General features: G+C 41.8%; 1 protein-coding gene across 2 annotated transcripts in view; it reads right to left on the bottom strand.

Annotated features, from left to right (window-relative positions):
* Positions 1 to 23680, bottom strand: part of RIPOR3 (RIPOR family member 3) — a 198548-nt gene that overhangs the window by 50460 nt on the left and 124408 nt on the right. For both annotated transcript variants that reach the window (XM_029612994.1, XM_029612995.1), the window contains 4 exons: positions 23522 to 23585; positions 22479 to 22522; positions 19330 to 19455; positions 15848 to 15993 (listed from right to left, as the gene is read on the bottom strand). In XM_029612994.1, the coding sequence (XP_029468854.1) occupies positions 15848 to 15993; positions 19330 to 19455; positions 22479 to 22522; positions 23522 to 23585 (380 nt within the window). The remainder of the gene's footprint in view (positions 1 to 15847; positions 15994 to 19329; positions 19456 to 22478; positions 22523 to 23521; positions 23586 to 23680) is intronic.

Below are 23680 nucleotides of genomic sequence, written 5' to 3'. Positions count from 1 at the left end.
TTTGTGGAGCTTGATGGATCTGAGAGACTTCTTTTGGCAAATGGACAAGATGCATACAAAGTTCATAATGCTCAGTAATGGCCATCTTGAAATTGCAGTGAGGGCAACACTTGAAGCTGTTGGTCTTTTTTTCAGCCACTGTGAGAAAAATAGACAAAAAAAACTCAAAACCTTCTTAAAAAAAAAAAAAAAAAAAAAAGGAGGGACCATGAACAAGAGCACCCCAAGGAAAGAAAACAAACTCAAGACTTTACTGGGATAAAAGAAAGCCATTGCGTAAGGAGACTGGATCACAAAGCAGTCTACATGTTCTTGATTTGTGAATTGCACAGGAGAAAATGCATCCAACTGTCACCATGGACAAAAAAGGACTGAGGATGCACGTGCACAGGAATTTCCATGCATGCCCAGAAAAGTCCTTCCAGGTTTGTGCATAATTCACCAGGAACACGGTGGCTGATTAATCTTGCTTTTCCAAGGAGAAAATGTAACAGCTTACAAGATCCCAGTTTTCTTCATCACCAGTAGAGCTGCTAGAACTCTATTTTACAAAGATTTTGCCTAGATCAGACCTTAAAATATTTATGTATCACGCAAAAATGGAAGAATGCCTTGCATGAATATTTCTGAAATGCTTCTTCTTTTAAAAACAAAACATATATAAACAACAGGGGATTGTTATCACCCACAAATGAGTGTTGCAAAATCGCAGCATTCTGAAAGTATTTATTTTCTTAATACAGGGATAACAAAACATGCTCACCAATAAAATGACAAATCAGAAAAACATGGAAGAAATTCCTCTCTTAGTGCTAAGGTTTCTTCTGGGATTACCTCATGAGAGAAATATGTTTTCTGTTTGGTATCATACCATTCCATCTAACTTCCTGAATGTTTGCCATTTTAAAAGACAAGCAAAACTTTAGAAATGGTGGCTGCCTTCGTAATGCAATGCAAATTTATTTTTTTGGTGGGGAAGCTTGGGCTCTATTAGCATTGACTTATTGATTTATTGCTGTTCTTGAGAAGGACACATGAGGCTCATATTCTTAACATCTTATGCATCAACTGCGGGAGACAGAGAGAGCTATGCAATGTGAGAGGCCCCAGCAAGGACATTAATAAAAGGCTTCTTACATATAAATTAATTTAGCTAGATTTATGTGATATCACCTTCAAGGGCTCAGCAATGTTTGCTGCCTGTACCCATAAAATTCACAGAATACATTTCAAGAGGACAATTTGCAAAGCATTGACCTAAGTAAATAGTGATTTATCAAGATAAAATGGCTATATGGAATTTTCCCTTACTCAGTCCAGTCACAAGCATGCACAACCCTCCATAGTGCAAGCATTTTTAGACCGATTAAGAGGAGGCATTTCCAGGAACATGTTTTGGGCGGTATCAGAAAATAACGCATGTAGATTGCATTTTCAAATCTATGCATACTATTTTCTGTAGACATTTTATCCATACAAAAAAAGGTGCACAAATTTGTGTGTATCTACTTTACCTTTGAAAATTTGGTGCTAGGTCTTGTAACAGAGGATTTGCACCAAAACGAGCAGTTTGAAAATTGCCCTGTATATGTGGTGCATGGATGAACATCAGAGTCTGATTTAATTGATAAATGGGCACACTTGCTTATTTGTTGTATTTACTGAAAACATTTCACTAGTTGTCCTATAGCATGTGTCAAGTATATTTGGACTTCCAAGTCAACTCAAGAATGGATATGCCCAGTCTATAACTATCCTTCCAAATAGCTCTTCTCTCCTCTAGCTTTGGCTAGACTGTCCTGTAAGAGACGTTGCACCTTCCATTGTTATGCTCCAAAAATCTGGAACAAGATATCACTACTCTTACACCTTGAGCCGTCTTACCTCACCCTCAAAATAAAAAGCTAAGGCATGGCTCTTCAGCCACTCTTTCTCTTAGATTCCCGAGCAGGCACACAATATGTCTGACCTTTCTTCCTTAACCACCTACCTAAGAACTATAAATTATGCTGTCCATTGTAAATATGATTCAGTTGTGTCTATGAATGACCTTCGACCAATGGACTATAACTTTTCAGCTAAAACTTGTTTTGTAATCTGCCTTAAGACCACTTGTGGAGAAAAAAAAAGTGGAACATCAAATGTCTATAAATAAATAATAAATAAGGAAAATGATAGGTCAGTTCATCCTGAGGTTCTTAAACATGACATCATACAGGTATGCCCACTTTTAGAGTGGCAAAATCTAACCATCTGATGAAACTAGGCTGCTAGATTTTGTTATTCTTCATGGTGAAATTTTCACTATAGATCTAGCTAGCTAACTCCTTAGTTGGCAGGCTAGATCCTGCTGAAAACCCATCCCAAATTAATTAAAGTTATCTAAATTTTATCCAAACATACATTTTCTATCAAACCCTCAAGGTGGGGAGATCCATTTCAAAAATAAGGAAAAAAGAAAATATTAAAAGAAAGGAAAAGATACTTATTTTTAATCAGACCCTATTATTCTACTAAGTCAAACAACAGTGATGACAATCGTAACTGCTGAGTCTCCATTCAGGAGACAGCACTCTTCCTCACCGTAGCACTGGGAGATATCATAGAGCTTAAGACAGATCTCAGCTGTTTAGGACCATACAAAATGTACCTATTATCTAAAAGGTGAATTTTAAAAGCCCGGCGCGTGCCAAAATCAGGACATACATGTGCAAGTCAGGCTCGCGTGTGCCCACCGAATTTAAAAACTGCCCAGATGTGTGCATATCTCCCTCACTCGATTTCAAAAGGGGGCATGGTCTAGGCATGGGCATTTCGGAGTGTGGCCAAGAGACGTGCACGTAAATACTCACCCTGGCACACGCCCAGGTCCTCTGCCTCATAAGTTGACTTCTGCCATGGAGGAGGTGTAATTTAACAACAAAAAATAAACAGCTGTCGTGGAGGGGTTTACAGGGGGTGGGGTAACTGGGGGGAGTGCAGGCTATCAAACCAGGATGGTTTGGAGAGCCTAGATCTTAACTGGGCGAACTGGTGGACAAACTGGTGAATCTGGAAATGGCAGGGATGGACGCCATAATAAAATGCACTGACTTACGTAGTAGAATGGGGTTTTGCGTGCCAGGTATGCTCCCATTTAAAACTAAGCACACATATGCGTGCACTCAGGCTACTTTATAACATACATGCATCTGTGCACGAAAGTTATAAAATCGCCACATCCCTGGGCACGCACTGACGCTCATGCGCCAACGTGTATGAATGCGCTTTGAAAGTTACCATCCCAATAATTAACAAAACTCTCACTGGAAATGTAAGAAAAAATTCCATCCCATTTGGCACATCAACAAAAACTATTTCTGCTTATTTTGTGTATTTACACACATCTGGAAGTACCCAATTTCTATTCCCAAAACAAATATATCTCTATTATGAAAAAATAATTTCAATCCTGATCTTGTTCCAAAATGAAGGGAACAAGTAGTGTAGCCCTAGACATCTCCCCTGCTGTAGTCTTTTCCCACATCTGCATTAGGTCTAAACTGACTTGATTATAAAAGTCCATCCACAGGCTCTTCTTCCTTAACCTAACCCTGTTTCCTTATTGGTCGATAAAGCAAGTTTACTTACCTGTACCAGGTATTCTTTGTAGACAATAAAACAAATCAGCCATACAAGTGAGTGGTGTCATCCAACAGCGCCGAGAAGAAAAGGCTCTCAGAAAACCTGAGAAGGATTTCATAGCATGTGTGGGTGTTCTCACTTAGCCACTACCACGCGTCTCCTGCCAACCTTCACCTCTAAGGGAAGGAGTGTGGAATTGTGTGGCCGATTTGTCCTGATGTGTACACCGAACACGCAGGGTCATTCTTTATTCTGCGACATGCCGCTATCACATCCGGTACCGGCCGCATCATGGCGATATTATTCTAATCAGGGGAAGGGGAGTGGTGTGGGCGGGGTTTGGACGGAGTTATCTCCTGGCAGTGCTGTGGGCGATAATATTTTTCACATCATTGCCAGCGGCACCGCAGGAAATAACTGCACCTTTTCCCATGGAGCTATGGGGGCGATAGTGTGCGGCGTGGCTGCACTCTGGCAGGCGAAACCGTACTGCCGCGATGCGGCCGGCTGCCCCACTATCACTCACCCCGCCCCTTTTTTTTTTCGCACCTCATCACTCTGCTATAAATATGGGGGATAGTAACATAGCAAATGACAGTAGAAAAAACCACAAATGGCAAATTCAGTCTGTCCAGCAAGTTTTTTTTAGGTTTGTAATTGCTGCTCTCTGCAGGTTACCCCCACACCTTCTGTTTCGAGTTGTGAACCTCTGCTTGTTACTCCAGTGCTTTATTACCATCCTAGGGATCCTTGGTGTTTATCCCATGCCTTTTAATTTTGGTACCTTTTTTTTGTTTTCTCCACCACCTCCACTGGCAGGGCATTTCAAGTATCACCGTTTTTTCCATGGAAAAAATTAGTTTCTGACATTGGTTCTGAGTCTGCGCCTTACAGGTGAGCAACTTTGTTTTCCCCGTAAACAAACAGGGCAGTAATCGGGCGCAGAGGTGGGGATTCCCAAGCTGAGATTTGCATGAAAACTTCTGTTATATTCTTATGTAGTAGTGGATAATGTGCAACTTGCATTTTGAAAAGGATGGGAGAGAGCTGAAGGTGGTAATTGAGAACTATTTGACCAAAACTGCTGTCTTGATGTGAAGCATTTTCTTTTTTTTTTTAATTTTCTTTTTATGCATTTCAAAATTACACATAATATAACAATGTGAGGAAATTAAAGGTGATACATCAACTAAATAACAAGGAATTAACTTCTTCCAATATAATCTTGTAAGATTATTATTAAATACTATATTATACCACCCTTAAATAACAGGTATGCATGGGGGAGTAATAGCCTGATTACATGGAGCAAAAAAAAAGGAAATAAGTAAAACGTAAATACTAAGATAGCCTACACAATTGCCTTATGTACTGATCAGGTCACGGTAGGGTGAGCATCCAAAAAGAATTTTAACTGCGAAGGTTCAAAGAAGATATAATCATTACCCTGATATTTTATATAGCATTTACATGGATAATGAACTGTAAATTTAGAACATATCACTAGTGCCTCAGATCTCAAACTAAGGAATTTCTTTCGCCTTTCTTGTGTGGCCTTGGTGATATCGGGGTAAACCCACTCTTTTTGGCCATAAAATAATTCTGTACTATTTCTAAAGTACATCTGAAATATATTATTCTTCTCAGCTATAAAGGCAAAAGTCACTAATAATACTCCTTTTTTTGTGATTATTTCTTCTTGCGATAATTCCAGTAAGCCAGTCACATTCAGCTGATCTTCCACATTTCCTTAGTCTTTTCCAGCTTTCCTTTGCGGCAAAAAGTAAGCTTTAGTAATTAATGGGAGTGCCTCCTTCGGAATCTTTAACTTTTCAGTTAAATAGTTTTTAAATAGTTCTGTAGGTGATATCTGAGGAATAATAGGAAAATTCATCACTCTTATATTTGTACTCCGGAAAGAGTTTTCTATATTTTCCAGTTTCTTGTTTGAATTATATTCTGTTGATTTTTCTCAATCTGTTTCACTTTCTCTTTTGTTTCCAAAACTTTTTTTTCTTGTTTGTTTATTCTTTCTTCGTTATACTGACTATTTTTATTCATTTCAAAAGCAGATTTTGACAGACCTATTATTGCATTTTCTATCGAGGCTAATGCGTCCCATAATGATTCCATCAATATTTTAGCCGGTTTAACCAGGAAAGGTCTTACTTGTATCTGCTCACCTCCTCAGGCGGCCCCAGAATCATTGTCCCGATTAACTTCCAATGTCGACACATCGGGGTTTGTCGGTTCCCGAATTAGGGGTAGGTAAGTCCCCTGTGGTAAAACCTGAGGTCTCTCCAACAGCTCACTTTTCCCCTCCCCTTCTCGCTTTCCTCCTTGTCTGCTCTCCTTCTGGGCTGTCAGCTCAGTGGGGCTATCCAGGAAGGCCGACGATGTATCCACTCCCGGTCTCGGCCATTGGGGTGGGGACGGCGTCTCATGCGTCCCGGGCTTAGCGAGATCTCCTCGGCCAGTATCGGAGATGCTCACTCAACGTCTCCGATTTCAGCGACCCTCGCTCCCGGCTCCATCGGCGATGACACGAAAAACTTCTCAATGGTAGGTTGTTGAGTATTCAAACTGTCAGCGGCAGCTAGGCTTTCACGAAACCTGGCTTTTCGCTTAGTATGGGGCATGAAATTGTCGGCAAAAGTCCAAAATTCAAGAAACAATGTAAAGCAGTAACAGCGAGAGCTTTCCGCGCCTCTTAGTCAGTCGCCATCTTGGCCACTCCCCCGATGTGAAGCATTTTCTACAGAAATGAGCAGTGGATGTGTGAACAGCAGACCAGGTGGCACCTTTGCAAATATCGTCTATGGAAGTAGAGCAAAATGGGCTAAAGAAGCTGCTGCAGCTCTGACTTGATGAACTTTCATCTTACTTTGAAGCTGTCTTGAATGAGTATAACAAAAAGAGATGCAATCAAAAATCCATGTAGAAAATGTTTTTTTTGTATGTGAAAACCCCTGTTTGACCAGGATGATGTAAATGAATAGTTGTAAAGACTTTCTGTAGGATTTTGTTCTCTCTAAATAGAAAAATGAAACTCTTCTGCAATCTAGCATATGGAGAGACTGGTTTTGGAAATAAATAATGTTGGCAATAAAATGGATTCATTTAAGTGAAATTGAGAGATCATTTTATGTAGAAATTTAGGTTGAGTTTCCAAAACTACTCTATTGTGGAAAATGTGGGAATACAGCAAGTAGACTACTAGCGCTTACAATTTCCCTACTCTTTGTGGAAAAGTTACAGATATCAAAACCAAAACCTTCCAAATAACAAACTTTAGTTCTGCCATTGCTAGAAGCTTGAATGGCGATTTCATGAGCTGAGCCTGAACTATATTTTGATATCAAAAAGTAGGAGGATCTTTAACTGGAGGTTTAAGATGAGTTACGCCTTTCATGAATCTGGCTACTGTAGGATGCTGGCAGATTAGAATTTCTCCCGAATTCTTCTGGCATGCTTCTATAGCACAAAACTCTGATCAAGTTATTTTTCTATCCTGAGTCAGTTAGGCTTATGAGGTATTGAAATAAGAGGGTACAGACAGGGCTGGAGGAAGCACCAGGCAAGCTAGTCCTGGGCCTAGGACGTTGCCATTAGGGGGCGCAAGCAGCGGCAAAGAGGAGTGGGGATTCGAATCTCCACTACTCTTTGCTGCCACCGCTCGCAAGAGGTAGGAGTCAGGGGCACGACTGGGGTGGGTGTGTCAGCATGATCGGGGGGAGGGGGGGGGGTGCGACACAAGGCAGGAAGTGCTGAGGGCGCCTAATCCCCTTGCACCAGCCCTGGGTATAGACACTTAAAAGAGGCTCTGATTGACTCATGAACACCAGATTTTAAAAAATGATTTCCATTTAAAGTTGTAAGATCTTCTGGTAGAGGATCTTCTTGAAGCTAAAATAATCTTACTCACATCAGAAGGCAACTGATCTTCAACATTAGTGCAGTAAGAGCTAAAGACTGAAGGCTGGAATGAAGAAGATTCTCACTGCCCTGGGTGCCCAGAGCTGGGAATATTCTCAGCGAGGTGTTGAAGCTTTGGAAATTAAATCTGATATGGCCAAAAAGGGGCTATCAAAACCATTAGACTTTTTTTTTTCCTTCTTAACTTTTGAATTGTCTTGCCTATAAGTAGAATTGGGGAGAATGCATAGAGAAGCCCCTGATTTAATTGGATTGAAAAGGCATCTGTCTCCAGACTGAGCAGCAGATGGAAACTTTGCTGTTCAATGGCGTTGCAGAAAGATCTATCTGAGATGTGCCCCAAAGTTGAAATATTTCCCGAGCTACTTGATGGTTCAGTGACCATTTGTGTGGCTGTAGTTGGCCATTGAGTGTGTCTGGTATTTGGCTTTGGCTCACTGGGAGATAGACAGCTAATAGATGCATCTTCTGGGGAAACTGTCCATTTCCATATTTTGCAGGCTTCTTGCCTCGTTTATCAGTATAGAACACTGCTACTTGGTTGTCTATTTGGATCAACATCACTTTCTCCTTTAACCAGAGACTGAATATTTTTAGGCCACTGAACATTACCCTAGGCTCCGGATGATTTATTTAGAGCAATTTTTGATGTGGAAACCAGGTTCCTTAAGAACAAACATCGTTCGGACAAATTCCCCATCCTTGGTTTAAAGCATCTGGTAACTGTAATTTGGCATTGAGGTTGATGAAAAAACTGACTCTTCAACAGATTTGCAGGATCTCTCCACCATGTCAGAGAATGGATGAGAGTGCTGGATATATATTTACTTTGTGGGAAAGTGGTTTTATTTTATTTTCAATTTTTTTATATACCGCACTCTCAGATAAATAATCAAATAAAATAAATGATCTGCAAAACCCTTTTATCCTAGCGACTTCGGGCATTTGTAGCACACCATCTGCAGTACATCTTATCTTAGAGACTAAGGGATGGGGACAGGGAAACAACCAGGCTTTCACCTGTTTTCAAAACAGCAGGTAATTAGTCTCCAATCTGATATCAAGAGGAGCTAAATTCCAAACTTCTGGGCCAATCACAAAGAAAGCCCTTTTCTGGATGACCACCTTGAAAATCTCTCGAACAGATGGAACCTGTACCAATGCACCTTGCAATGAGCACAGGTCATGATTAGGGATGTAACTTCTAACCAATTTCCAAAGATAAACAGCCTTGTCCCTCGAACTACCTTAGACATCAGTAACATGATCATAAACTTAATTTGTTCTTTAATAGGAAGCCAGTAAAAGTGAATCAACGAAGACATTGCACTCAGTCTATGCAAAATTAATCTCATGTCATAGTCTGTTCCTTTCCACCCAATTACCTATCATCTCCAACCCCTCATTAATCCTACCAACAAAGATACTCAAGTCTGACCCTACTGGGCAAATTAACTACCGTAGTTATAGATTCGGGTTGCATGAAGCCTGTTTCATGTTGAGACATGGACCATTGCCACTATGTGCCCAACATCTTCACGTAGAAAGGGACAGGCATCTATTTCTGATATGAAAAAGTTGGGATTATTTTGATCAGTTAATGTACTCTCTGCTAAGGGAGGAACATTTTCCTTTGGTTTGGTGTCCAATCAGGCTCCTATACAGTCTATTATATGAGTCTGTTCCAAATTGGATTTTGGAAAATTGATGATGAATCCTAGAGACTGAAGGGTGGAGGAGCAAATTTCTTAAAGAGTATGACTGGGTATGAGCCAGTAATCTAAATATAGAAAACAAATATATTGTTCTTTCTTAGATGAGCAACAACCCCTGCAAGGCATTTTGTGAACATCCTGGATGCCACGGAGAAGACGAAAAGAACACAGTATTAGTAATGTTAGCTAGGAATGGTGAATCGTAGAAGTTTCCCATGAGATTGTAAATGGGGATTTGTGTGTAGACATCCTTGAGATCTAAAGTGATTAACCAGTTGTCAATCTGCAAATAAGAAAGGACAGTTTCTTTAGGTGACAGCTCTGGTTAGAGAAGCTGGAGCTGTTCTACATTTATGGAATTATTTTTTGGAGGATTGCTTGGGGGACAGAATTTTAAATTCAAATGGTGTGCCTATTCTCTGATCTTAAAAACTCAATAGTCTGTTATGGGAGACCAGGGATGGGCAAACCTCTTGTGCTGGGGCCACATTAGAAGTTATCAGCCACAACAGGAGCCGTGGGGCTCCTTAACATGACAATCAAACCCCTAGACTTGCTGCCAGCATTTCAATATCCAACAGGCTTAAGCACTGTCATTTTTAGCACCTGAGGAGTCCCTGAAATCATGGATCCCAATCTCTACCAAATCAGCAAATCCTTCAATTCAGAAATACATTTTAAGGGTAAGAGGTACAAGGTATTTTCCTGGCTAGCAGACTATTTCACCTTGGTCACCAATGCACAACACAGATGAACCCTCACCAAATAAGAACAAAATGATCATAAAGTATAAACAAAGTGCAGACAAAAAAACTGAACTGTAAACCACTACAAGCCAGACTCATATGCAGTACAACAGTGCAAAAACAGAAACATCACCATTTCTCATAAAACAAAATAAAAAAATATAAATCATAGATCATAATAGCAAACCATACTAATAAAAAGAATATTTCAAAACAGATGACAAACAGAACAACTTCTAATAATTAAGAAGAATAAGAATAAAGAAAGCTTTAAATATTTCCCAAACTCAATTAAATATTTCAAATCAGAAGACATAACAAACACTCAATTTAAATTAATAGGGATAAAAAAAATTCCCCCTCTCCATACCTAGAAACATTTGATTTCCAGTCACCCTGAGATAGTAGTGGATTAATAGGGGGAGGTGGGGGGCAGGGAAGGAGGGAACATAAAACCTTCTCCTTTCTCTCTCATATACACAAATGTTCATTCATACACGCACGCACACACACACACACACACACACACACACATACACACTCTCATACTCCTGCACCCTTCTACCCTATCTTTTTCTCACTACCCTCTTCTGCTTCCTCCCTCCCTCCCCCTTCCCTTTCACTCACCTTTCAGTCATTCACCCCTTCTCACTCACTCACCCCTCCCTCAGTCACTCAACCCCCTTCCCTCTGAGTGATGTAACCCCTTCACCCTCTTTCCTTCCCTCTTTCTTTATGGGTAGAAATCCCTTGAGTTGGGGAAGAGTATAGTGATAGGAGTATACTACCGTCCACCTGGCCAAAATGACGAGACGGACAGTGAAATGCTAAGAAAAATTAGGGAAGCTAACCAAATTGGCAGTGCAGTAATAATGGGAGATTTCAATTACCCCAGTATTAACTGGGTAAATGTAACATCGGGATATGCTAGAGAGATAAAGTTCCTGGATGGAATAAATGACAGTTTTATGGAGCAATTGATTCAGGAACCATTGAGTGAGGTAATCAAATTTGCAGATGATACAAAATTGTTCAGAGTAGCTAAATCACAAGCAGATTGTGATAAATTGCAGGAGGACCTTGTGAGACTGGAAAATTGGGCATCCAAATGGCAGATGAAATGCTGGGGCACGCGTAGCCGCGTGTATCTTATAAAATCCGGTGTCGGCGCACGCAAGGGGGTGAACATTTGTGCAACTTGCGTGCGCTGCCCGTTCCCTCTGAGGCCGCTCCGAAATTGGAGCGGCCTCAGAGGGAACTTTCCTTCTGCCTTCCCCCACCTTCCCCTCCCTAACCCGTGGGTATGGAGACAGACACAGATAATTCTTTTATTAGAGAGGTTAGTAGAACCACCAAAGGTGGCAGTAGTGAACTGGAAGCGCCTGGCAGGGCTGAAGTCCCTCAGGAACTGGAACAGCGATCCCAGGGTTGCTGAGTTGTAGAGAAACTATAGATAGTATGCTGTGTTCATAGCCAGAACTAGATGACAAAACTCACATAAGGTCTTAAGGAAGCTCAGTAGCTGGAAAGGGTTAGGCCCTCGAGGAGCGAGTACCTGGTTCCAGGGAAAGCTCTGAGAGAGCAATGGTAACTCACAAATGTCTGTATCTGCGATAGCTTCCAGGCAGTAGAGAATCTTCAGAGTATTCAGAAACATGGGCCCTCGAGGAGCGAGTACCGGTTCCTATCTGCAATCTGAAATAAAGAAAAGAGAGCGAGGCCCCCGAGGAGCGGGTACCCCTGGTAAGTCCGAGGAGGCAGAGTAGCTTGGGAGATAAGCTGAAGAAATCCCCCTTGCTAACTCGATTCGTTAGCGAATACTGAGACCTTTTATATTGGAAGCGGATGACGTCATCTCAGGGGGACGCCCCCGAGGTTCGCGTCCTTGCCGGTACATCAATCGGAGCGTGCACCCTACGTCATCAGGAACATGGCGGATCCACAGCGTCATGCCGGTTGGGGACGCTGGAGGGAGACGGCAAGAAGACGCTGCGGCAGCAAACCGTCCATCAGACCCGGAGGGAGTCGCCACAGAGGTATAGAGGGCAGAGTGAGGGCGTCGAGCAGCGACGGACGCAACAGGTATATATATGTGTGTGTGTGATATATATATGTGTGTGGGGTACATATGTGCGTGGGGGGTATGTGAGTGGGGGGTATGTATGGGGGGGTATATGTATGGGGGGGTATATGTCTTAGAGTGCAAGAAGTGGGGAGGAGGGGGTTATCCTAATGGTGCGACTAAAAATAATGTCACTGAATGTTAAAGGTGTGCATTCTCCTCAAAAGAGAAAACTCTTGATAAAGGAATCGGAGACTTTGAGGGCCAACGGGATTTTTGTCAGCAGACACATTTGAAGACTGATGGGGGGGGGGGGGATTATCCTACCCAATATTTTGCCTCTGCCACGAAGGATAATAAATATTGAAGGGTGGGGATTTTGTTCTCTAAGCAGCTGGTAGTGGATGTGAGGGCGGTAGTTAGAGACACACATGGGGAGGTTTTTTGATTTTAAAATGCATATCCAGGGTAAGCTTTTTACATTAGTCAATGTGTATGCCCCCAATGTCAATCCAGGAAACTTTTTCCCTGTCAAAAACTCTTCATGGTTGGGCTGAGGGGTCACCTCTTGACAGGAGGAAACTTTAACCTAACCAGATATCCATTTCTGGATAATGCAGGAGGAACAAGTGGGATCTCCAAGGCCCAGAGAGATAGACTGAAAGCTCTCCTCGCTGACCGGAGTCTCATAGATTTCTGGAGATCGTGGAACCCAAAAAAGAAAGATTATTCTTTTTACTCCAAGCCGCATCCCTCTTACTCCAGGATAATTTTTGTTTCTTGCTGGATAAATGTTTGGCGGGACCCGCCACGGGAGCTGGGCTTGGAATTATCACGTGCTCTGACCCCGCTCCAGTGTGGGTAGAGTTGATGATGATAGGAATAGATAGGGGGTGGTACAAAGTACCGGAGATTGAATGAGCATTTACTATCTGAACAATCTATCTCCAAGGGTTTAATGGCAGACATTAAAGAATATTTTGAAATTAATAGGAACGGTGAGGTAACCCCCACTATAGTATGGGAGTGCTTGAAATATGTTCTGCGAGGTAATATTTATTTCCCAGTCAGTACATCTAAGGAAAGAAAAGGAAAGATTGAGGGTAGAGTTCATGCAGAAAATAGATAAATTGGAGTTAAGGCATAAACGGCAACCTGAGGGATCCATCTTGGTCCTGCTTGAGTCTGCGAAGCTTAGATTTCTCTGAGATAGCGATGCAACTGGATAGAGTTAAGCAGAAATATTTTCAATTTGGAAATAAAGTGGAGAGTCTCTTATCCAGAAGGCTGAAGGCTCGAGCCATGCAAAATCAAATTTTGAAGAAAAAAAAAACCAAGGAGGGGAAGTCTATCTATGAGAGTAAATTGCTATCTCAGCAGTTTGCTCAGTTTTATGCGGATAATAATATTGGGGAAGCTGAGGTAGATGCCTTCCTTGGAGACGTTTCTCTTCTGTGCCTTACAGAGGAAATCAGGGACCTATTGAATAGAAAGATTGAACCAGAAGAAGTGTTCACGGCGATTTCAGATCTCAGTCTGGTAAAGCAAAGGGGCTCGATGGGCTGTCATCCAAATTTCATAAGACCTTCCAACCGGTCACCATTGGACCTTTGGTCGAGATGTTTAATTTTTTTGCAGGATAATGGGGAATTAGCAATAGGTGCTAATGTTGCTGATATAACGGTATTGGCAAACAGCGGGCGAGACTGCTATACTATGTATTTCGTACTGGCCCATTTCTTTAAAAAATTTGGATCTTAAAATTCTGGCGAAGGTTTTGGCCATGTGTTTAGGTAATGTTGCACCCCTCTTAATACTTAATACAGTCGGGCTGCCGACAATGTGAGGAGGCTTGTAAATTTAATGTGGTGGGTTAAAAGTCAAAATATCCATTCTGTATTGTTGGCGAGAGATGTCAAAAAGGCATTTGATAGGGTGCATTGGCCTTTCTTATTTAAAGTGAAGTAGAAAATGGGACTGGGGGAACATTTCGTTAACTGGGTCCAAGCACTGTATCACCGCCCAAGGGCTAGCATTCGGGTTAATGAAGGGTATTCTGAGCTGTTTCCAGTACATCAGGGAACGAGGCAGGGATGTCCTCTATCGCCACTGCCGTGTGCCATAACCCGAAGCCGCATTTACTGCAGAAAGGCCCGACCACGCGGCAAAACAGCCCCGCTGCGCCATGCTCTCAACCAAGACTCTGCCGGCCAAATGCTCACCTCACAGCAGCTGCTTCAAGTTTTCCAGTGCAGCTGACCCAGCTGCAAATGCCTTGTCACTTCTTACTTTTTTGTTTTTAAACTTTACTTACAACTGTGGAAGGCTGGCAATACTTCCCCAAAAGAAGAGCTGCTGCAGAACGATTGTTCTTCTGGGGGAGAAGGAAACTGCCTCCACCAATTATACCCCCCCCTCCCCCAGCGGCATCTGAATGAGCCGGGCCAGGGTCCCTGACCCCCCTGCTCGTCCTCTTGGACACCAGGAAGGATATCACCACCAGGGCCTCCCAACCTCCTGGGAGGATAACCAAACAGAATTTAAAATCTTTTTTTTTCCCAGACTGCAGGGATTGCACCTCTATCCGTCTGCTGGAGACAGAGAAATACTGAGGGACCGCAGGTGGCACCCCGGGTTATATGCCAGTGCCAGTGCAACTTTCTCTGTCTCCATCTGCTGGAAGGGAGGCTTAATCCCAGGAGTCTGGACTGATCCGTGGTATTCCAAGATCAAAGATTAGCAGGTAAGAACCAATTTTCCTTTTTGTTTGCCTTTTCCCTGGAACCCCTTGCGGTTAGAATTAGATCAAGCCCGCTCATTTCAGGGGCGTCAGTGGGAGAGAAGAGTTATAAAATGACCTTGTTCACTGATGATCTGTTATTTACCTTAACTGAACCAGAAACTTCATTGCAGAATGTGCTAGATGTGTTACGGGGGTTTGGTAACTTCCTTATTTGATGTGGAAAGGACAGAAGAGGGTGGGTAATATATAGTCAGTATATGTGGAGAACCTTCGAGATTTCTTACTACCACATACTTAGTTTTACCTGCGAGGGATAATTGAGGGGTGGGGGTGGAAGGGGGGGTGGAAATAATGTCAGTAAGGGGAATGAGGGGGAAGTTCGTTGAATGCACTATTAGATCTGACAATATAAGGTTTTTGAACATATTTATGTTTGAAGATCTGAGTTCTTGGGGACAACCATCTCCATGTTAGTGTTTCTCCTTTATTTTCCAGTTTTAATGTACCAACTGGCTTTTCGGTTTAAGTGTCTCTTGAATCTATTGTATCCTGCTGTTGGTTGTGTTTACCAATGGTTGTTTGCCAATTACTTATTAACAATAAACATTACATTAAAAAAAGAGGTTTCTGGCTAGGAAAGAGTGAGTACAGACTCTGCGCTGGTTGAGGTCACTCATCTTGTCCATGGAGAAAATCAATAACCAGGACTCACCTATTTCTTATGACCCATAATCGGGCAACCACCATAATCCTACCTCATGCCAAATGGAAATGGCCACTTTTACTCTAACTCTTCCTCCTCTCTCCTTCGTCCCAATCACCTAAGGATGACCATGACTCCCTTGGCCATGTTTTAATGGATGCATCCCAACAATGGTTATGACATGGTCATGGTGCTTCTGTTTTTATCCTGAATTTGGCCATGTTTTGCTTTTTATCCATATAAATAATGATGGAATGGTTATTCATAGTTATATAGTATATTCTTTTCACATTTGTCTTCGGTTTTCGACTTACTTACTTCCAGGTGACCTCTAGTTGTAGCTTGATTGTTCCCAGTTCAGTAATATCCACAATTATGACCCGTGGCCGGGTGGTAAAAAAATTGGCACTGTCACATGTTACCACTCCGACTAATACCGTTGTTATTCCCCGCAGTTCTATAACCTGGAAAACATATGCATATGAGTTTGGTTGGTGACATGTAAAATACTCATCATATTCTACGTGCTGAAAGAGTAGTGAATTCCAAGAACAGTTTTCCAGCAGTGGTGGGGACATAAACAATTTTGTAATTCAAAAAAGCTTGGGATAAGCACAGCGAATCCATAGCAATGAGTATAAAAAGGGTGAACCTAGAGGTGAAGTATGGTAGAATTTAACAGTAGTTCTCAATCCAGTCCTTGAGGACCACCTGGTTAGTCTGGTTTTCAGGATATTCACAATAATATGTATGAGATAGATTTGTATATAATGAATGCAGTGCATACAAATAAGTCTCCTGAACATTTATGTGAATATCCTGAAAACCAGACTGGCCGGGTGATCCTCAAAGACTAAATGGAGAACCATTAGATTTAAAAAGTCTTTTGATTGTTTTCTGTCATAATATTTTGGATTATTATGATTCTATCAAATATCCCTTTCCTGTACCACATAGAAATATAACCATAAAAATTGCTTTAATACCATAAAAAACAGAGGGGTAGATTTTAAAAGGTTGCATGCAGGCGTACATGTATGCGCGCTACCTGGCGCGCGCACATGTACACCTGTTTTTATAACTTGTGCGCGCCTAAAATCCAGGGTCGGCGCGTGCAAGGGGGTGCACAATTGTGCACCTTGCACATGCCGAGCTGCGCAGCCTTCCCCCGTTTCCTTCCAGGCCACCCCACTTTCCCTTCCCTTCCCCTACCTCCCCCGGCCTTTCCGCCTTTCTTTTTTTTTTTATCGCCAAAACTTACTTCAGCCCTGGGGCTGAAATAAGTTGCGTGCGCCGGCCAACAGCCAGCGCGCGATCCTTGGCACAGCAGCAAATATGGCCGCTGTGCCGGGAGCCTGACCCCGCCCTGCCCCCACCCCGCCCCCTCCCTGCCCCTTTTTGTAAGCCCCGGGACTTACACGCGTCCCGGTGCTTTACGCACATCGCCGGGCCCCTTTTAAACAGGCCTGGTGCGCGTAACCTTTTGAAAATTCGGCCCAGAAAATTTACTTCAAACACCATTTGTTTGACTTGACACAGGAAGGTATACTCAAGAGATGAATTTTCTTCATTTCAAAAGAGAAGGCTTGCAATTGCTTTTGTGGAAGTAATTTTAAAAATCATATTAGGCATTTAGGGCCCGATTCATCAATGTCTTCTCCCATAAACACAGAAATAGAAGAAAAGTCTTACAGCTAAACCTTCAAGTTTGAAACCTCCCCCTCCTGACTGGCTAAAGTTGACCACCGAAATTCTCAGGGCGCCCAGATTTAGCCGATCAGAAAAGAGGTGCAGGTGGAGGCAGTACCAGAGTGCATTTTAGATTTAGCTGCTCTGAGCTTGGGGGTCCTATTTTAAAAGGTGCACGCGGTTCCTGGCACGCGCACGTGGACGCATCGATTTTATAACATGCGCGTGTCGGCACGTGCACGTCATAAAATACGGTTCCCGTTCGCGCATGGGGGGGGGGGATTTTGTAATCTATACTGAGTGACGCGATCAGGCCCTTGCCTGGTTTCCTCCCAGTCCGGACTGGGAAGGAACTTCCCTACCCCCCCCTACCTAGCCTTCCTTCCCTTTTCCCCTCTCCACCCCCGACCCCTAAATTTACCCTAGCTAACACTTTTATTTTTGTTTTTTAATTTACCTGTTCCGATGAGCAGAAATGCGCGCAGGTCAGCTGCCGGTGCCCGCTTCCCTGGGAACAGCATCTAACCCCCAGATTTTACGTGCGCATGGCTTTTAAAATTCGGCCTTAAATTGACAACTCTGATCATGAGAATTTTTCAGCTCCAAACCTAACTGGTTAAGTATGGCTGAAAAGCTGCCTAGCAACAACCAGGTAAAATTACCTGGTTACTTTTACCGCTTGGTGGCTTCCTGAATATTAAGGATCCATCTCAGATAGAGGGGCCTGATTCATCACGGTCTTTGCCCATAAGACACAGAACGGGAGCCTTAGTGAATGAAGCTCAACTACTGCAGCTAACCCAGCCTAACATGAACGAATGGTAGAAGATTGTCTTCTTTATTTATCTCTGAATCGCCTCAATAAGCAAGGAAAGATCCCCTGAAAACAATACAATGGTTCACAAAGGCAAATTTGTTACCGACATATCATTTGTTTATTATCTGGATTTATTACCCGCCTTTTTGAATAAGAAAACTTTGATCTCATATGTGAACAAGATGAAGTAGTTTGAAACTATTTGTAGAAGCTGAATGCTAAGATATTAGGATGTATCAAAAAGAAAATACAGAAACCATTCTAGACACTGGGCCAGATATGGTAAAAGTTTGTCCCCATTCGGTGCTGATGTGGAAAATAGTACATCTGGCCCATTATCATAGTTTATTATGGCTTACTGTACACAAAGCATTACTGTATAGTTATACAATTGTAGCATGAGCCTGGGCAAATTAGTTATTTTTACTCAAAAGATAATAAAAAGAGCAGCAGGTCACAGGATGCAAAAAAATCATTTTATTGCTCCTTTAAAGAACACCTGCCAGGACGCATTGTTTAATGGGTCATTTGTTCATTCCTTATTACCCTAAAGTTTATAAAAAAAATGTAAATAGCACTGTATAAAATATTCATTTCCTGACCATATATACTAAAGTGGGGAGGAAGAGGGAAGAGTGTTTGTTTTTTAAACTTTAATGTCTGAAATGTAGCCAATAGTGCTTTTAGAAAAGTTTGCCTGGATCTACTTTTCACTAGAGAAATATACAATGGCAAAACCTGTGTTGGTGCAGAAGGAGAAAACGTCAGTGTCTCTCTGTGCCAGTCAGCTGGCACACACCAAAGTTCAAGGAAGAGGTGAAATTATTTATGAACATTTTACCAATTTATTGAGCACTGGCTTTATTTCTGCCTGCATGCCTGCATGTACCGCACCCTCTCCCGCACTGTATACATGACAGGAAGGGCTTATTGGATTCAAGCCATTCAGCACAGACATCTTCTTAAATACACAACAGTCTATATAAACTTGACTATAGGTAAAAGGCTATTGCTCCAACTGGAGTGCTGAGTTTAGTCATGAGGCACTAACCTTTTTTTTTACAATACAAGTCAAAAACCTATGTCTCAGCAACACCATAACTGGTATGAAAGATGCAAGCTTCAATAGGATAAAGATTAGTCAGTTAAGCAGCAAATGAGATATATTCTGTAGCGGGCTGATCACTCCCCGTTCAGCACTGAACAACTGGATTAGAGAAACTGGGATTAGAAGTCCATGGATGCAATAAGGTACGACTCAGTCTCTCTCTTATGACACAAAGCTTGCCTGCACCTTAATTTCAAAATTCTCATGCAGATTAGGTATAAATATTCTCTCTTCCTCATCCCAAATCTGGCTGTCATCTGTTTCAATCTTTCCCTTCAGCCTCCACTTTTGCCGGCCAAGTCGCACCAACACCTGCAGGTAATAAAAAGGGCAAAATTCAGAACCGGACCAGCTTTTAAAAGACATACGAGGATGCCCCTAACGTATTTCTTACTCTAGACATCAGAGTTCTTACAGACGCTGGGCGCCTGAGAGAATCTCCTAACTTTCTCACTAGACAGACTACAACCACCTATAAGATCCCTGTCAGCACTATGTAAATAATTTATCCCCCTCATTGTTATTGGTTATATTATTCCTTCTTCTCTTCCTCTTCCCCTAGTTCCAACTTCCCCTGTTTTATTGTAACTTTTACTTCTTTGCTTCTCATCACCTGTTCAATGTTCAAAGTTATCACTCCCCCTGTTACCTGTAAACCAGCATGATGTGATTGTATCATGAATGCCGTTATAAAAAAAAAGCTCTAAATAAATAAATACATAAATACATAAGGTCAGAGAGAATGGCAGTGCAAGGTGTTCCCTAGTACTCGCCAGCAGCAGGTGTCTCACAGGAAGTGCGTTTTCGCAGAACTCATGAGCCCAACCCGGCTTGTGTTCTCTCGTTCAGCCTCCTATCCTGGAAAGATGGCCGAGGCTCAAGATCAGAGCTCTCGGGCTTTCCGGGAGGGTCCAAGGAAGATCCCGAAATTGACAGAATGAAAAAAGAGATGAAATAATAGTGACAGGAGAGTTAGTCGCACACTGAAGATTTGCTTTGAGTGTTTGAAATTGGATTTCTGGTTGGGGGTCAGAATAAGGGCTGCCAGACTGAATCAGCAGACTGAATCAGCAGAAACTCAACCACCGTGAGCTGTCCAAGAGAGTGTTCCAGTTCAGCTATCTGACCTCAGAGATCTGTACCCCTAACAGCGCGGGCCAAGAACAAGATAGTGCAGGGCGGGTCCCATTCTCCAAAGAATGCCTACTTGCCAGAGAGCAGTTGGTGATGAAAACCCGTAAGGATGAATTTTCAGAATTAGGTGTATAAAAATGAGCACATATGAGTATAAATAGCATCTATTTGCGTACATGCTATTTTATAAACATCAAACACACACGTGTATTTTTTCTTTTGAGCAAACATGTAAGCACATAAAAAGGGGCTGGTTTAGAAGTGTTCTGGGGGGAACCAATATTTAAGCATGCAAGTTGCTTTTTTAAAAGACATTTATGCATGCAGATTTGCCAATTTACTTGTGTAATTTTACTGCTGCTAATTATCGTGCTTAAGTGATATTAAATGTGTTTATTGTGTAGAATTGGCCAGGTGGGAGGCGTGGGTGGATTGGGAGGGTTCAGGCTGAAGGACCTAGAGGGTCTCAATGACTTGGAGAAGGACTGGGTAAACTGGTGGAGCAACTGGTAAAACTGGTCATGTCAATTACGAGCGCGTGTTTTATAATGTACCGACACAGAAACATAAATTGGGATTTACAAAAATAAGTCCTACTTTATTTTCACGCGTAAAAACATACACATATATATTTTTAAAATAGATGGGAAAAGTACGCACATTCAATGTGCTGTATGTATTCCCGTGTAAGCATACATATGTGCGTATGTTGCTGGGTAGAAACGCATACTTTATAATAAGGTGTATGCACAGGTTATAAAATACTATCACAAATCTATGTGTGACCATAAATGCGGGCAAGTGCTACTGCGTGCAGTCGTTTGAAAGCTATTCTTCCAATGTGTGTGTGAAGATTTGTAGTGTAACTTTTTTTGGACTGTTTACTGTCTTTTGTTTCTCTGTATGGACTGCACTATTCCCCAGTGGGCACTCTATCTATTATTCATCAGTTACTGCAGTAAAGGTTTTATTTTGAACACCACTAGACAGGGCACAGTGTTATTTTTAATGGCAGGGGTAAGAAGAATGGACTCCTAAAAGCTTAAGGGCCTTGAAAAAACGTTTACTGACAGAGGGAAAAGGAAAAGAGCACGGGAGTCGTAAGTCACATCTTGCCCACAGCACTCTCGGGTAAGCCCTTAAGTCATTCTAGACCGTGGGACATGAGCTACAGACAAAAATTAGAATATTTTTATTGTCATAGCCTCTTCACTATAACAGAAAAAAGTGGGCCGGGTTCCGGATTTAATGGCAGTACTGCTGGTTTGCAGTTCGGCTGTGCGACGAGGGCAGCATTCTCAGGACCAGCAAGGAGAATGAGGGGTAAATCTAATCTGATCTGAAGCTTGCATCCTGCTTTTCTTGTCCATCAGGTATTAAGACTCATCCTTCCAGCCCCTGACCAACTGGGTTTCCCTGACTGCCCAGTGCTCTGTCAAAGGGAAAGGGGCAGACAACAAGGATTACAAATTAGGAAGGACAGTAATGTTAAAACATAATATCCGTAGTAAAATGTCATGTACAGACAGCAATATTGTTGGTGTTAAGAGCAACTGCATTTGGTGCCATTTACATTCTACTGAATTCAATAGCCACAAAATGAAAATTCATAGTAGCTGTCAGTCCCTGCAGTTTCAGCATGATTTAATAAATATATTATAAAACAAGTTATGCCTTGAATTACATTGTTTATTAATTACAATATACAGGATGCACAAATTTGACCAAGCTGCTGCTTTTCTGTGCTTATTTAATTTTGAATGTCCTCTGTGTTACTATTTCTTATTTGCTTTAATCGTTACTATAGGCGATACCACCGACACCAGCCCAACAGCCTGACTTATAACTGTTCTAGCTATTATGCATATAAACTAGCACTAAATCATGTATATAAATTATTATGAGGACGTTTACAAATTACCTTGAGGACTGCCCCTTGCCTCCCTCATATACTCCAATGTATATTATACTCTTTCTTCGTACCCAAGTTAACACATCCTGGTTATAATGTAACTTTATACCCCTTCAAACTGTCTCTATTTTTTGGTTGGTTATAGTTTCTACTTGTTCGATGTAAACCGAGTTGATTTGATTTGTATCAAGAAAGTCGGTATATAAAAACCTTTAAATAAATATATAAAATAAATACTGCAAAGGTCTAAGGAAAATGAAACACGAACTCATTTTGGATCATACTGTACCTCATACTGGTCTCCTGGGCAAAGACGTGCATAACCCACCAAGCCTGAAAATAAAAGGATTTGAATTAAAAGCGCAGCCCAAATCACAAAAACTAAAAAACCAACAACTCACCTGGTGCATGTACAGCACTAATACTGCACCCCGCCATAGGGTCCAGTAGGAGAATAGTGAAGAACTGGGTTTGCCATATGACTGGACACCACTCCAGTATCAGAGAAGATTGGACATGAATGAGTAATAAAGACATAGCTGATTTCTAAGGTTTTCTGTAACTTTGATTAAAACTGGGGGTCCTCGAATGCCTCAAGCCGGTCTGGTTTTCAGGACGTTCACAATGAATATGCATGAGTTGCATGTGCCTCCATTAAATGCAAATGCATCTCCTGCATATTCTTTGTGGATATCCTGAAAAACTGACCAACCTGCGATACTGGAGGGCTGGAGTGGCCCAGCCCTGGGTCAGAATATAAACGAGAAGGAACCTGTGTGCGCAAATAGGAAACCTCTTTAATTTCTGGGTCTGGGTGAAGATAAAAGACAGCCGGGCATTAGGGCTTTAATTGGGTGTTTTGTTGGCTGGAGAGGGAAGAGGTAAGAAGGTCAGCGTGTTTGTAAGATATATTAATGGCTTTGTTTGATAGTTCAACTTCAGACTAGCTATTTTTACCATCAGCCTGCCCCAGCTCACTTTGAGGTCTTAAGGATGGAAAGAGCCAGACCTTACATACAAAGCAGGGCAGTTTTCAGCTCAAAAATAATATTTTGGCTAAAGAAAAAAAAAAAAAAAGAGCAAAAACAAGATCTAAAATGTTGCTAGAAAGAGAAAAGCTACAGGAACGCGCACATGTTTAGATAACAGTATCATTTCACATAAAGGAAATACGTCCAGAAATCTCCAGCTGCAGAGCAATGACAGCGCAATACTGTCAGTCACGTTAAGCTTCCCAAGTAAATCCTTGACTGAGAAACACAAGGATAAAGAAGGGCATTGTTGGCAAACAACATATTAGTCAGCATGCTGTACTGAGAAATGTACGGTTACCTTTCATCTTAATGTGGAACTCTCCTAAGTGTACTTCCAGTGCTCCCTCCATCAAACACATATCCTGCAACATCCCAAAAAAAAACAACAAAAAAACATCTATATGGCTTCAACATTTATCATCTTCTGTCACCCTGATCACAAGGGTATTGTGTACTG

Source organism: Rhinatrema bivittatum, chromosome 8, assembly GCF_901001135.1.
Source record: "Rhinatrema bivittatum chromosome 8, aRhiBiv1.1, whole genome shotgun sequence".
Taxonomy (NCBI): domain Eukaryota; kingdom Metazoa; phylum Chordata; class Amphibia; order Gymnophiona; family Rhinatrematidae; genus Rhinatrema; species Rhinatrema bivittatum.
The sequence above is the reverse complement of the archived record's forward strand: the minus strand, read 5'-3'. Positions and strand labels throughout refer to the sequence as shown.